The 12,224-nt window shown below is 59.7% G+C and overlaps 2 protein-coding genes across 3 annotated transcripts in view; both read left to right on the plus strand.

Moving 5' to 3' along the window:
* Positions 1-2,692: 2,692 nt before the first annotated feature.
* CIMAP1D (CIMAP1 family member D) lies at positions 2,693-7,904 on the plus strand. The gene is made up of 4 exons (XM_077119374.1): positions 2,693-2,819; positions 4,383-4,592; positions 5,705-5,818; positions 6,902-7,904. The coding sequence occupies exons 1-4, from the start codon at positions 2,693-2,695 to the stop codon at positions 7,378-7,380; spliced, it is 930 nt and encodes a 309-aa protein (XP_076975489.1). The 3' UTR covers positions 7,381-7,904.
* Positions 7,905-9,775: 1,871 nt separating this feature from the next.
* The window catches only part of SHC2 (SHC adaptor protein 2), a 34,656-nt gene continuing 32,207 nt past the window's right edge, over positions 9,776-12,224 (plus strand). For both annotated transcript variants that reach the window (XR_013159590.1, XM_077121438.1), the window contains exon 1: positions 9,776-10,255. Coding sequence is in view for 1 of the 2 variants with exons in the window: in XM_077121438.1 (XP_076977553.1) it covers positions 9,776-10,255 (480 nt within the window). In the remaining variant the exon portion in view is untranslated. The remainder of the gene's footprint in view (positions 10,256-12,224) is intronic.

Genomic DNA, 12,224 nt, shown 5'->3' on the forward strand with positions numbered 1-12,224 from the left:
AGCTCAAGAAGGCTGTTTAAAAATTGCAGCTCAAGTAAGTGAGCACCCCAGGGGTGTAAATCTCCCTGGCAGTGTGGGGCAGGACTCCAGGGATGTGCCAGTTTGAAAGGATTATGTACTCAAGAAAAGCTATGCTTTAATCCTGATCCATCTTTTAATTCCTATTCAGCACTATAATTGGTAGCCTGATTAGATTATCTCCATAGAGATGTAACTTCGCCAATTGTGGATATTAAGCTTTGATTAGAGGGAGATGTGACTCCACCCATTCCAGGGGAGTCTTGATTAATTTACTGGAATCTTTAAAAAGAGAAAACATTTTGGAAAATCTTGAGGGCGCAGAGCCATAAGAGCCACGAGAGCCCACGCAGCCAGAGACCTTTGGCGGTGAAAGAGGAAACGCCCCTGGGGGAGAATCATGAAGCAAGAAGCCTGGAGAGAAAGCTAGCAGACGTTGTAAGGTTTACCATGTGCCTTTGCAGTTGAGAGAGAAACCCTGAACTTCATCGGCCTTTCCTGAGTGAAGGTAACCACTTATTGGTGCCTTAATTTGGACATGTTTATAGACTTGCTTGAATTTGGACATTTTCACGGCCTTAGAACTGTAAACTTGCAATGCAAGAAATTCCCCTCTTTTAAAAGCCGTCCCATCGCATTCCGGCAGCTTGCAAACTAGAATATGGGAGGAGCTGAGGCCTGGCATGATGAGATCTAGAAAACCTTCTTGACCAAAAAGGGGAAGAGAGAAATGAGACAAAATAAAGTCTCAGTGGCTGAGAGATTTCAGACAGAGTCGAGAGGTTATCCTGGAGATTTTTCCTAAGCATTCTATAGATGTCCCCTTTCAGTTTATGGTGTAGTGGAGAGGCTGGAGGGAAGTACCTGAAACTGTTGAGCTGTGTTCCAGTAGCCTTGATTCTTGAAGACGATTTTATAAAGATATAACTTTAACAATGTGACCGTGTGATTGGAAAACCTTTGTGTCTGACGTTCCTTTAATCCAGTGCATGGACAGATGCATAAAAAAAAAAAAAAGGATAAAAAGAATAAATAAATAATAGGGGGGATAAGGGATAAAATAAGTTAGGTAGTTGTCAATGAGGGGGGTAAGGAATGTGGTATGTATGAGTTTTTGCTTTTTTTTTTTTTGTTATTTCTTTTTCTGGAGTGGTGCGAATGTTCTTAAAAATGATCCTGGTGATGAATACACAACTATGTGATGCTATTGTGAGCCACTAATCGTACACCATGTATGGAATGTATGTGTGTGAAGATGCGTCAACAAAAATATTTTTAAAAAAAGATAAAGAAAGAAAGCGGGCAGGCCACCTGGGGGTTCTGGAGGCTGCCCGGCTCCCCAGTGCAGGCTAAGACTTTGTGGGTGGGCGCCGGGCCTCAGCCTCCCGCTTTGTGGGGATGAGTCCCTGCTCTGTGCATGGCGGGTGGGGGTGGGGGGTGGGGGTGGGGGTGGGCTTCGGGCCCCTCTGGTGACAGGTGTGAGTGCTCCAGGCCCCGAGTGGGGCTTGGACACTGGCTTCTGAGAAGGTGCCCTGGGGGCTGCAGGTGGAAAGCTGGGGTGACAGGCCGAGCAGCTCAGGAGAGAGAAGACACTTCAGCATTCATGTTGGCAAGTGAAATAAGTTATAGAATATACGCAACGGGCCCTAATGAAAAATTATACTGCCAAGGGCTCTAACAGAGAAACTCCAGAAGAGACAGGACTTTCAGTTTCATCCAGCAATATTTTCTGACCCCCTTCCCGGGCCCCGAGGCAGTGGTAGCTTTTGTTGGGTGCAGAGATGCAGTTGATAAATCCCTGCGGGCTGCTGGGAGGCAGTGCCTTTGCCTGGAGGGCCACAACAATTCTCGCTATTCTGGCTCCTGCCCCAGGACCTTTGCACAGTCCCATTCCCTCCTCTTGGAACACTCGTCTCCCAAACGTCCACACAGCTCCCTCTCTCACTGGGTCTTCGTTCAAGACTCACCTCTTGGTTCGAATCTGCCCTGATACTCAGCCGCCCTGGACCGCGCCCCATTCTCGCCTCCCACTTCCAGTAGAATATTCCATTTGCAAAGTTCATTGCTTCTGCCTCCCCTCCTGGGACCGTCAGCTCCTTGTCCTTTTGTTCCCTGCCATGTCTCCACAATCCCAAATGGAGCCCGGTATACAGTAGGTGCTCTAGAAGAGCTTGCTGGATGAACGAATGAATGAGCACTTTTTGGCCTGGCTCCCAGGAAGGTGACCTTGCTGTGCGGCCATGGGCTCCACCATCCCATGCCTCAGTTCCCCTGGCCACAAAACGGGGCTCCGCGGTCAGCTCCCTGGGGCCAGCCAGCTCAGGGCCTGGCCGCCCAGGGGGCTGCCTCCGAGGGACCTGTTTTGCTGACACTGGATCCCTTCCTGGATGTCCCGCCACCTGGTGACACACGATCCTGCTCCCACTTCCAGGCCAACGTCCGGCCGGCCAGCCCGGCTCGGGCCAGGGTGCCAAGACTCCCTGCCCGGGGACAAGGGGCCTTCTGTGTGGGCCGCGGGAGGGCATGGGGAGGCCAGGGCTCGGCCATCGCAGGTGGAGGCTGCAGGGCCGGGGACAGCATCAGACCTGCAGCTGCCACAGCTGCCACGGCGAGGACAGCACCCATCAGCCAGCGCTGAGCCTGTGCGCCTGCCATCCCACGCCTGGTGGTACACATGGGCACCCTGAATTGCGACGCCGCTCCCCGGCTGACCGCAGCGTCCCTGGGCCGGCCGGGGACCGAGTGTCTGCTTCCCGAGACCGGCCTGCGGAAGACCTGTGGGGCAGCCGCCTTGGAGCGCGGTATGGGCAGCCATGGGGCCGGGGGTGGGGGGTGGCCATGGGGCAGGGGCGGCCACAGGATAGGGGTGGAGGTGGGTGGCCACCGGGCAAGGGCAGCCAGGGCCAGGGGTGACCCATGGGGTGGTCACACGGCAGGAGGCGGGGGGTTGGCCACGGGCCAAGGGTGGCCATGGGTGGGGGTGGGGGTGGTCGTGGGGCAGGGGTGGCCAGGGTCAGGGGTGACCCACGGAGCAGGGGCCAGAAGGCAGGTATGGACATGGGGCAGGGGGTGGCCACGGGGCAGAGGGCACCCACAGGACAAGGGCAGCTATAAGGCAGGGGGCACCCACAGAGCAGGGGGCAGGGGCAGCCACGGGCAGTGGGTCTTGCTGGCTCCCTGCCCTGCGAGGCTTCTGCCCTCTCCACGTCCCCCGCAAGCTGGGTCTTCTGGAATGTTCTGGGAGTCCTGGCCATGTCCCTGCCCTGTGTTTTCCCGAAACCTCGGCTTTGCCTGCAGGATGAGAATGAGCGCAGGGTCTCTGCCAGACCTTGCTGGTGCCATCGTCCCTGCAGGAAGTGGCCAAGGAGGTGGGGGTCTGGCAGTACTCTGTGTGCTGCAGGCAGCAGGGGCAGGGCCCAAGGGCCCCGGGGGGAGAGGAAAAAGGCAAAGCAGCGGGGAGGGTGTGCAATGCACGTGGTGGCAGCCCCTGGGAGAGAAGTCATCAGAGGGATGCAGCAAGGGGATGGGGTACTACTGAGTGTCCATGTAGATAATCACTGCCTGGGGTGGGGGGGCTCAGTCAGGGACCCTACCCGTCCCTCAGTCTTCCCATCTGTGGCCCCATCTATGGCCTCTCCTGGCCCTTTGCCACCGACATTCCTTTAGAGACCTCTAATTGTCCGTCAGTGACAGCAGGGGCCTCAGTTTCCCCATCTGTGACAGCCTGGGCTTCAATTTCTCTGTGACATCGCAGGTCTCAGCTTCCCTGCCTGTGACAGCATGTCCCTGTGTGTCTGGCCTCAGTTTCCCTACCTGTGACAGTGTTTCTGTGTGTCTGTGTGTCTGGCCTCAGTTTCCCCGCCCGTGACAGCTGTCCCTGTGTGTCTGGCCTCAGTTTCCCCATTTGTGACAATGAGTCCTTGTGTGTCTGGCCTCAGTTTCCCTACCTGTGACAGCATGTGTGTGTGTGTGTGTCTGTCCTCAATTTCCCTGTCTGTAACAGTGTGTTTCTGTGTGTCTGGCCTCAGTTTCCCCATTTATGACAATGAGTCCTTGTGTGTCTGGCCTCAGTTTCCCCACCTGTGACAGTATATGTGTTTGTGTCTGGCCTCAATTTCCCTATCTGTGACAGCGTGCTTCTGTGTGTCTGGTCTCAGTTTCCCCACCTGTGACAGCGTGTCCCTTTGTGTCCGGCCTCAGTTTCCCCATCTATGACAGTGTTTCCTTGGCCTCAGTTTCCCACCTGTGCCCAAAGGGGTGGGGCTATTACCCCCAGTCCTTTCCTTCTCTGTGATTCATGCTTGGCTCATAATGCATGTGTCACTTGCTTTGTCCCCTGGCGGGCTAAAGGCCATAGAGGGCAGGCGGGAGCCGGGGCTGGGACCAAGGAGCTGGGCTCAGGGCCCCTTCCTCCCGTAGCTCAGGGCCTCTGGCCCTGGGGCGTGACCTGAGGGCCTTGGTCACAGGTTCCGGGCCGGGCTTGTACATTCTGCCACCCACCGTCGGCTACGTCAACCATGACCGCACCAGGGTGGCCGGCCCTGCCTACTCCCTCCTCCGAAGACCGAGTGAGGGTAAGGCCGGTGGGCAGGTGGGTGGTGGGCAGGGCTGGACTCAGGCTGCAGCACCCCTCCTTGCTGTGTGGCCTCGGGAAGCTGCTGTCCCTCTCTGAGCCTCCGTTTCCTTATCAATACAGAGACTGAGAGGAGAAGCAGTGGCAGGGGTGGTGCAGACCCGTGTCTGATGCCTGGGCCCTGTAAACTCCTTGCTGTGTGACCTCAGGCATGTTGCTTGGCTGCTCTGAGCCTTGGTTCCCCATCTGTACCCTGGTCATGATGACAGCCCCCTCCTTACAGGGTGGCCGGGAGACATTTGGGAAGCGAGGACTAAATGCCAGTAAAGAAGCTGAAACGGTGCTGGGGACTCAGTAGGTGGCCTTTGAGTGTGTGTCGAGCCTCTGAAGCCTCTGCCAACTGCCCCCATCGGGTTCTCCCTGTGTGGGTGGAGGGTCCTGGGGCCTGGGTTGCCGTCCACACTCCCTAGCCTGTGTCTTAGTTGGGTCCAGCGAAGTCGCTGGGCAAGGAAGCAGTGACCCTGAACTAGCCTTGATTGAACTTCCCTGGGAAGTTTTCTCTGCTGCCAGGTGTATACACAGGGCGCTCGTGCTTGCAGGCACTCACAGGGTGTATACATGGGGCGCTCCTCCAGCCGACTGCATAAAGCCTTACACACCTGAATGCACTGAAACACAGTGATAATGGCGGCCACCCCTTCCGCAGGCAGCCTCACGTTTTATTCTCACCCCACTGATGGGGATTTGAGGCCAGCCCACCCCAGCTGTGCAGGGCCAAGCTCGGCTGGCTTAACATTTACTCGGGACCAGCCACTCTTGCTTTATGTGCAATTCTGGCAAACTCGTGAGCTGGATCTACAGCCTGCAACGGAGAGCTGAGACCACCTTAAATGGGCAGCAGCAAAATGGCACCGCTTTGATTTCAGGCAGACAGAAAGCCCTCCCCCCACCCCACCCCCCGAGATAAAAACAAAGCACCACTGAGGCCGCTGCTGTCCCAGATGGGGGCCGGCACTGCGTTTGGACCCGTGGAGGTGCCTCGGGGCTCACTGGGGGCACTGAGGCCTGGGTGGGTGGGCTTGGCGCCCTCCAGACCTCAGACCCTTTTCTCAGCACCTCCTCAGGACGCCAGCCCGGGGCCCATTTACTTCCTGGACCCGAAGGTCACCCGCTTCGGCCGCAGCTGCACCCCTGCCTACTCCATACAGGGCCGGGGCAAGACCCGGGGTAAGTACCTGGCCTGGCCTGCCCCTTTCCTGCCCATCCCCAGAGATCTTAGAATTTCAGTGTCTTTGGAATGAGCAAACCCAGGAACTCAGATGAGGGGCCACATACTCAAATGCCCATGAGGGTCTGGAAAGAAACCGAATGCACAAAGTGGGGCAGGGGGGAATGACCCAGTGTACCTGTGGTGCCACATCCTCGGTGCAGGGAGCAGCAGGGCTCAGCAGGGCCTGCGGCAAATGCAGAAGTCCCCTCACAGGCTCCAGATAGCTCACTCTCACCCAGCGTACTTGATTTAATGACCCAACCCCAGCCTCCCACCCACCCACCCACAACTCTTTTGCCCTATTTTTCATCTACTCATCTATCACCCATCCATCCATCTATCCACAAATCCATGAATCCATCCATCCGTCCACAAATCCATCCATCCATCCTTCCATCCATCCATCACAAGTCCATCCATCCTCCCTTTCTTCCTTCCGTTCATCCATCCACCCATCCATCCGTGCATCCATGCATCCATCCATCCACCCACCCATCCATCCACCCATCCACCCATCCACCCATCCACCCATCCACCCATCCACCCATCCATCCATCCACCCATCCACCCTTCAACCCATGAATCCTCCCTCCCTTCCCCCACTCCGTTCTTCCTTCCTTCCTTCTATTCTCTCCTCACCCATCTTACTCAAACACAGAAATGAACCACTGGGCAGTTGAATTAGACTTGTCCTTGCTTTTCGGGAGGTCCCAACTGGCGGTGGCATCAGACCCAGAGACTACCCACTCGGCCTCTGTGTGGTCGTGTTTGGAGGAGGGGAAACCCAGGGCTGGGGGATCCCGGGAGTGGAGGTGATGGCTTTACCTCAGAGGAGGGTGTGGGAAAAGCAGCAGGGAGAAGGAGCTGTTGGAGGGGCTTTGGAGGGAGAGTGAGAAAGGAAGGCAAGGGCCGGGGCTGGGGGTGGGGGAGCTGAGAAAGCTGTGTGCCTGGGTGCCCGGGGGTACTGGGGAGCTATGAAGGGTCTCTGAGCTGGTGGGGACTGCCCAGGATGACGCTCATGCCCCCTGCCCACACCACAGATCTGGAGGTGACGCCCGGGCCTGGGGCCTATAGCCCGGAGAAGGTGCCCCCTGTGCGCCAGCGAACCGCCCCGGCTTTCACCCTGGGCTCCCGCCTCCGCCCGCAGCTCCCGGACACCTCGGCACCGGCACCCAACACCTACACACTGCCGTCCCTCTGGGGCTCCCAGGTCTTCATCAAGCCCAGCAGCCCCAGCTACACGGCACTGGGCCGCCTGCCCCCCGCCCGCCCCCCGCAGGACCCCGCTGAGACACCCGGGCCCGGCCAGTACGAGAGCCCAGACCCCAACGCCTACCGACAGCGCCAGCCCGCCTTCTCCATGCTGGGGCGGCCTCGCCCACTGCACCCCCTCGATGGGATGCCCGGGCCCTGGGCCCACAGCCCCGAGGTGCCTCCCGTGAACAAGACCAGGGCGCCAGTCTACAACATGGGTCTCCGCCACTCAAGACGGGCTGCCACCGCGTCTGCGGACCCCTGAAGGCCTGCCTCTTTCTCCCCCTGGGAAGCAGCCTCTCCTGCCTGGGGTCTGGCTTTGGCCGGAGGGGACTGAGAAGCTCCAGTGGGGGGACCAGACAAAAGCGCCTCCTTCAGTCCCTGTTTTCTGAGCTACTTAAGGTCCTTCTAGGCCACCTGCTCCCTTCCAGTCCCTGGGGGCAGTGACCTCGTGACTCCATGCAGGGTGCAGACCAAGCCTCCTTCCTGCGCCCCAGTTTCTTCTAACCGGTCACTCCAGGCCAGACCAGGCCAGGTCAGTCAAAGAGAGGAAAGGGACACTGCGAGGCCCTCCCAGGCTGGCAGGGGATGGAGCTTCCTGTGTCCTAGAACTCAGCATCCGGCCATGCTAGGGCCTGGGTGTTTGACCCGGCTCCGGTTTCTGCCAAACTTGGGCTCTTCTCTGCTTCTTGCAGAGATGCAGCTGCCCGCTGGCCACAGCTCCAAAGCCCTTGCCCTCTGCAATGTACCTTCTAGACTTGCCTCACAATAAATCGCTCCTTGGCACCAAAAGCACCGCACACGCTCATTCATTCAACTGTGTCTGTTCATAGGAAGGAGAGCAGAACACTGCTCTCAAGAACCACAGGCCCTGAATCTCCAGCCCTGGGGGGTCTGGAAAGGGCCAGAGGAGGCACCCAGAGGGAAGGAAGCTTGGTAGACCTGCTGGAAGAGGGAATACTGAAGCTGGGTTTTGAAGGATGTATAGGAGTTTGATATAGTCTAATAGCTATCCTAAGTAGGTACCTAATACAGGCAAGATGTTGGCAAAGAAAGGTGCGTGATGTTTACAGAGAGGAAACAGCTTCTGAGAGATTGGACACTCGTCTGAGGGCACATTGGGAGGTGACTACCTTGGGACTCGACCCCCATGTCAGTCTGACTAGGATGGGAAGCTTGGCTGCCAGATAGATGCCTACACATTTTCCCTAACCACATTATACTGTCCTTGTCAAGGGACAAGAAGGAGATGTGCAGGCTGGTGGCCTGTCCCTGAGCCTCCTGTGTGCCAGGGAGAAGAAGGCATATGGGTCCACCCCTGTGAGCTCCCAGGCCGGCTGGCAGACTCACGTGCACACGCAGACACACACACTCACACTTGGACCCACTACACACGGGCACGCAACATACCCTGGACCCCTACATGCACTTCCACATAACACACACACACACACACACCTGGACACACGTGCCCACGTGTCCACATTTCACAACACCACCTCCCTTGAGGTGAGTCCGGACCTTTCCTGGCACCCCCAGGGGCCGCACCCTCACACAAAGGACACGCCCTGGGCAGAGCCGCATCCCTGGCGCCCCCGCCCCGCCCCCTCCGCCGCCAATCACGGAGGCCCGCCCCTCCCTTCTCTCCCTCCCCCGCCCTCCGAGCGTCCCCTCCTTTCCTGGGCCCGCGGGCGGCCGCCGGGCTCTGATCTCATTTCTCTGATTTATCGATCTCCCTCCTGGCGGCCGCGGCCCTCGCGCCCCACCTGCCAGCGCCCCCGACCCCCTCCCTTTGTTTCCCGGCAGTCGGCCTGGCCTGGAGGGGGCGGGGGTGGCCGGCTAAGGCAGAGGGCAGGAGGCTGGGACCTGGGGTGACTTGAGACCTAGGTGGGGGAGGGCCTAGGGTCGGCGCCCGGGAGGTTGAGGCCCAAGGGTTCAAAGAAGTGGAGTTCTCCGAAACGGAGCGAGAAGGGGCGGGGGACCGCTCCCGACCCATACCTCTGGTTACAGCCGGGGAAACTGAGGCTCAGGGAGGGGCGGCAGAGAGGGTCCCAGTTCAGCGCTGAGCCCCTCTCCAACCCGACCAGCCTGCCCCGCACTCCTGGGCCAAGCCTCAGTCGAGTGGACTCTGGCACGCCCCGTCCCTACCCTCCGGACCTCAGTTTCTCCTTGAGGATATGTAATTTGCTTTCTTGGGACCTCAGACTTCAAGATTGGGGAGGTGAGGGGCTGAGGCGAGGTTTCCGCTTTCTCCTTCCCTGATTCGCACCTCCGTCCCTCCCCAGGCCTCAGTTTCTCCAGCAGCCAAACGGGGAGGAAGGGAGGGGATTCCCAAGCCTCTCTACCCTGTCCTTCGGGGACCCTGGGCGGCGGGCTGGGGGTCCCGGCTGACGGGGTCTTGGACTGGAGCCCTCGCTCCCTTCCCGGCTGCCGGATCCCGGCTGGAGCCTGTGCCGCCCGCGGGCCTCAGTTTCCTCAGCCACCGCGGTGCGGACCGACGGGGTCCCTGGGGCGCAGCCCCCCGCGGCTGCGCTCTGGGCTGGGCGGATGACATCACCGGGCCGGGGTGGGGGAGAGGGCGGGGAGGGAGCCGGCGCGAGCGGGAGGGCGGCCTCGCGCCGGGCGCAGCGCCGGGTCGGGCTCGGTCAGCGGCCGCGGCCATGACGCAGGGTCCGGGCGGGCGCGCGCCCCCCGCGCCCCCCGCGGCCCCCGAGCCGGAGGCGCCCACCACCTTCTGCGCGCTGCTGCCGCGCATGCCGCAGTGGAAGTTCGCGGCTCCCGCCGGCTTCCTGGGCCGTGGGCCGGCGGCGGCGCGGGGGCCGGCGGGGGGCGCGGGGGCCGAGGGGGGCGTCGACCCCCAGCCCGAACCGGCGGGCCCGGCGGGCGTCCCGGCCCTGGCGGCCGCGGTCCTGAGCGCCTGCGAGCCGCGCTGCGCCGCGCCCTGTCCCCTGCCTGCGCTCAGCCGCTGCCGGGCCGCGGGGCCGCGGGGGCAGCGGGGCGCGCGGGGGGCGGCGGGGCCCCCGGACGCAGCCGCCGAGGATGAGTGGATCCGCAAGGGCAGCTTCATCCACAAGCCGGCGCACGGCTGGCTGCACCCCGACGCCAGGGTCCTGGGGCCTGGGGTCTCCTACATCGTGCGGGTGAGTGCGGCGCCCAGGACGCCCCCCCACCCCAACCCCCACCCCCGATCCCGCCCTCTCCACGCCCCTCTCCGGACGCACCGCAACCTGGGGCGCCCCTCCCCCATCTCCTTTCTTTGGCATCCCTCGGACTCCGAGGCCGGGGCTCCCCTTTCCATCCTCCAGCCTCTGCCCACCTCCCCGGACCCACACCTCCAGCCGGCGCCCAGCGGTCGCCCCCACTGGGAGAGAATCTGGGGTCCAGGTTCCCACAGCGTCCCCGGGAGAGGGCGGCAGGTGGGAGGGGGACACGCATGCGCAGCTTCAGCACGCTCCCCGGTTCCGTTTGCGGGGGTGGGGGGGGCGCGTCCTGGGAGTGGGGGACGGACCTCCCTGGGGCTTCCCGGACTCCCCAGGAAAAGCTCCGGTAGAGACCACCGGCTGGGGTGGGGCGCGGGAAAGGGGATTTGTAAATAGTGGGTGCCCAGGCAGGCCTGGGGTGGGGGCAGAAGGGAGCCGTCCTTTTTTTTTTTTTTTTTTTTTTCCATTTTCCAGTTTTGTATCATGCGCCTCTTAGCACACGCAGAAAAGTTGGAGGAAGGGACCCCTGCGCCGCCTTGCTAGATTTTTTCACAACCCAACTGTGTGAGCTGCAGAACAGGGTCCAGTGCCCGGGTCTTGCCGTTGGCCCATTACTGGTTTGACTTGGTGGTCTTTCTAGAACAGCCCCTCACCTGGATGCCCATCCCACAGCCTGCTCAGTTGAGTGTCAGGACCCCCCCTGGGGTGGTCCAGAATCCGCACTTCCCTGGGTGGTCCCCTGGCAGTGTGATAGAAATGCAGAATCCCAGGCCCCACGTGCACTGAAGTTTGAGTGTGCCACTGTAGATGCCCCCTACTCTGGATTTGTCTGTCTGCTTTCCTGGGTGGCTGTTTGCTGCCCCCTTTGTCCCTCTTTTCTCTGAGCTGGAAGTTTGGTCTGCAGGCTTGACTGGATTCCACTAAACATCCTCAGTGAGAGCATTTACCCTGAGGCCCCGATGTCTGGCTGCCAGGCAGTGGGTGCATTGTGTGGTATTGGGGTTCAGGATGCTGGGTTTTCCCAATAATCATGATGTTTTTCCTCAATGCGGTGAATGTTTCACATGAGCCTGCCTTGCCTGGGGGGTGACGTCCTGGTGGATGGTGGCTCACCCCAAAAGACGTGCTGGCACCCCACCCCCGGCCTGTGGATCTGCCTTTGTTTGGAAATAGGGTCTTTAGGACACACTGGAGCAGAGTGGCCCAAAATCCAATGCCAGTGTCCTTACAAGAAGAGGAGAAGAGACAGACACACAGGGGAACAGCCCTGTCATGGCAGACACGGAGGTCAGAGGGATGCGTCTACAAGCCGAGGAAGCCAAGATGGCTGGAGCCTCTGGGAGCTGGAGGAGGCAGGAGGACCCACCCCTGTAGGTCTCAGAGAGTGACTTCTGGCCTCTGGGGCTTTGTTAGGCAGCCCTGGGAGACAGTGGGTAAAAAAAATGAGCAGAACAGCCGCTACTAGTGAGTGTTTGCAAAAATTATAGCCAAGTGAGCAGGCTGACAAGAGCTTTGGTTATGCCAAGGTGCGGGGAGGCGACCTTCGGGAGGTGACATTTAAGGTGAGACCGGAACCATGGAGGCCCCAGGTGTGAAAATGATTGGAGGAAGAGCATTCTCAGCAGGGGCATAGCAAGTGCAAGGGCCCTGGGGCAGTGAATGAGTTTGGACACTTTTAGTTCGCTAAAGCTGCTGCAATGCAATATACCAGAAATGGAATGGCTTCTATCAAGGGGATATATTAAGCTGCGAGTTTACAGCTCTAAGGCCATCAAACTGTCCGGACTAAGGCATCCAGGGAAAACTACCTTGATTCAAGAAAAGCTGATGGGTCCAGAAAACTCCCTTCAGCTGGGAAGGCACATGGCTGGCATCTGCTGGCCTTTTGGCTTCTGGTTTCAAGCAGCTT

Source organism: Tamandua tetradactyla, chromosome 11 (genome assembly GCF_023851605.1).
Source record: "Tamandua tetradactyla isolate mTamTet1 chromosome 11, mTamTet1.pri, whole genome shotgun sequence".
Classification (NCBI taxonomy): Eukaryota; Metazoa; Chordata; class Mammalia; order Pilosa; family Myrmecophagidae; genus Tamandua; species Tamandua tetradactyla.

Coding starts and splice junctions, on each gene's coding strand:
- CIMAP1D (XM_077119374.1), top strand. CDS start 2,693: ATGGGCACCCTGAATTGCGACGCCGCTCCCCGGCTGACCGCAGCGTCC. Junction 2,820..4,382: donor GGCAGCCGCCTTGGAGCGCG/GTATGGGCAGCC, acceptor CATAGAGGGCAG/GCGGGAGCCGGGGCTGGGAC. Junction 4,593..5,704: donor CCTCCGAAGACCGAGTGAGG/GTAAGGCCGGTG, acceptor CCCTTTTCTCAG/CACCTCCTCAGGACGCCAGC.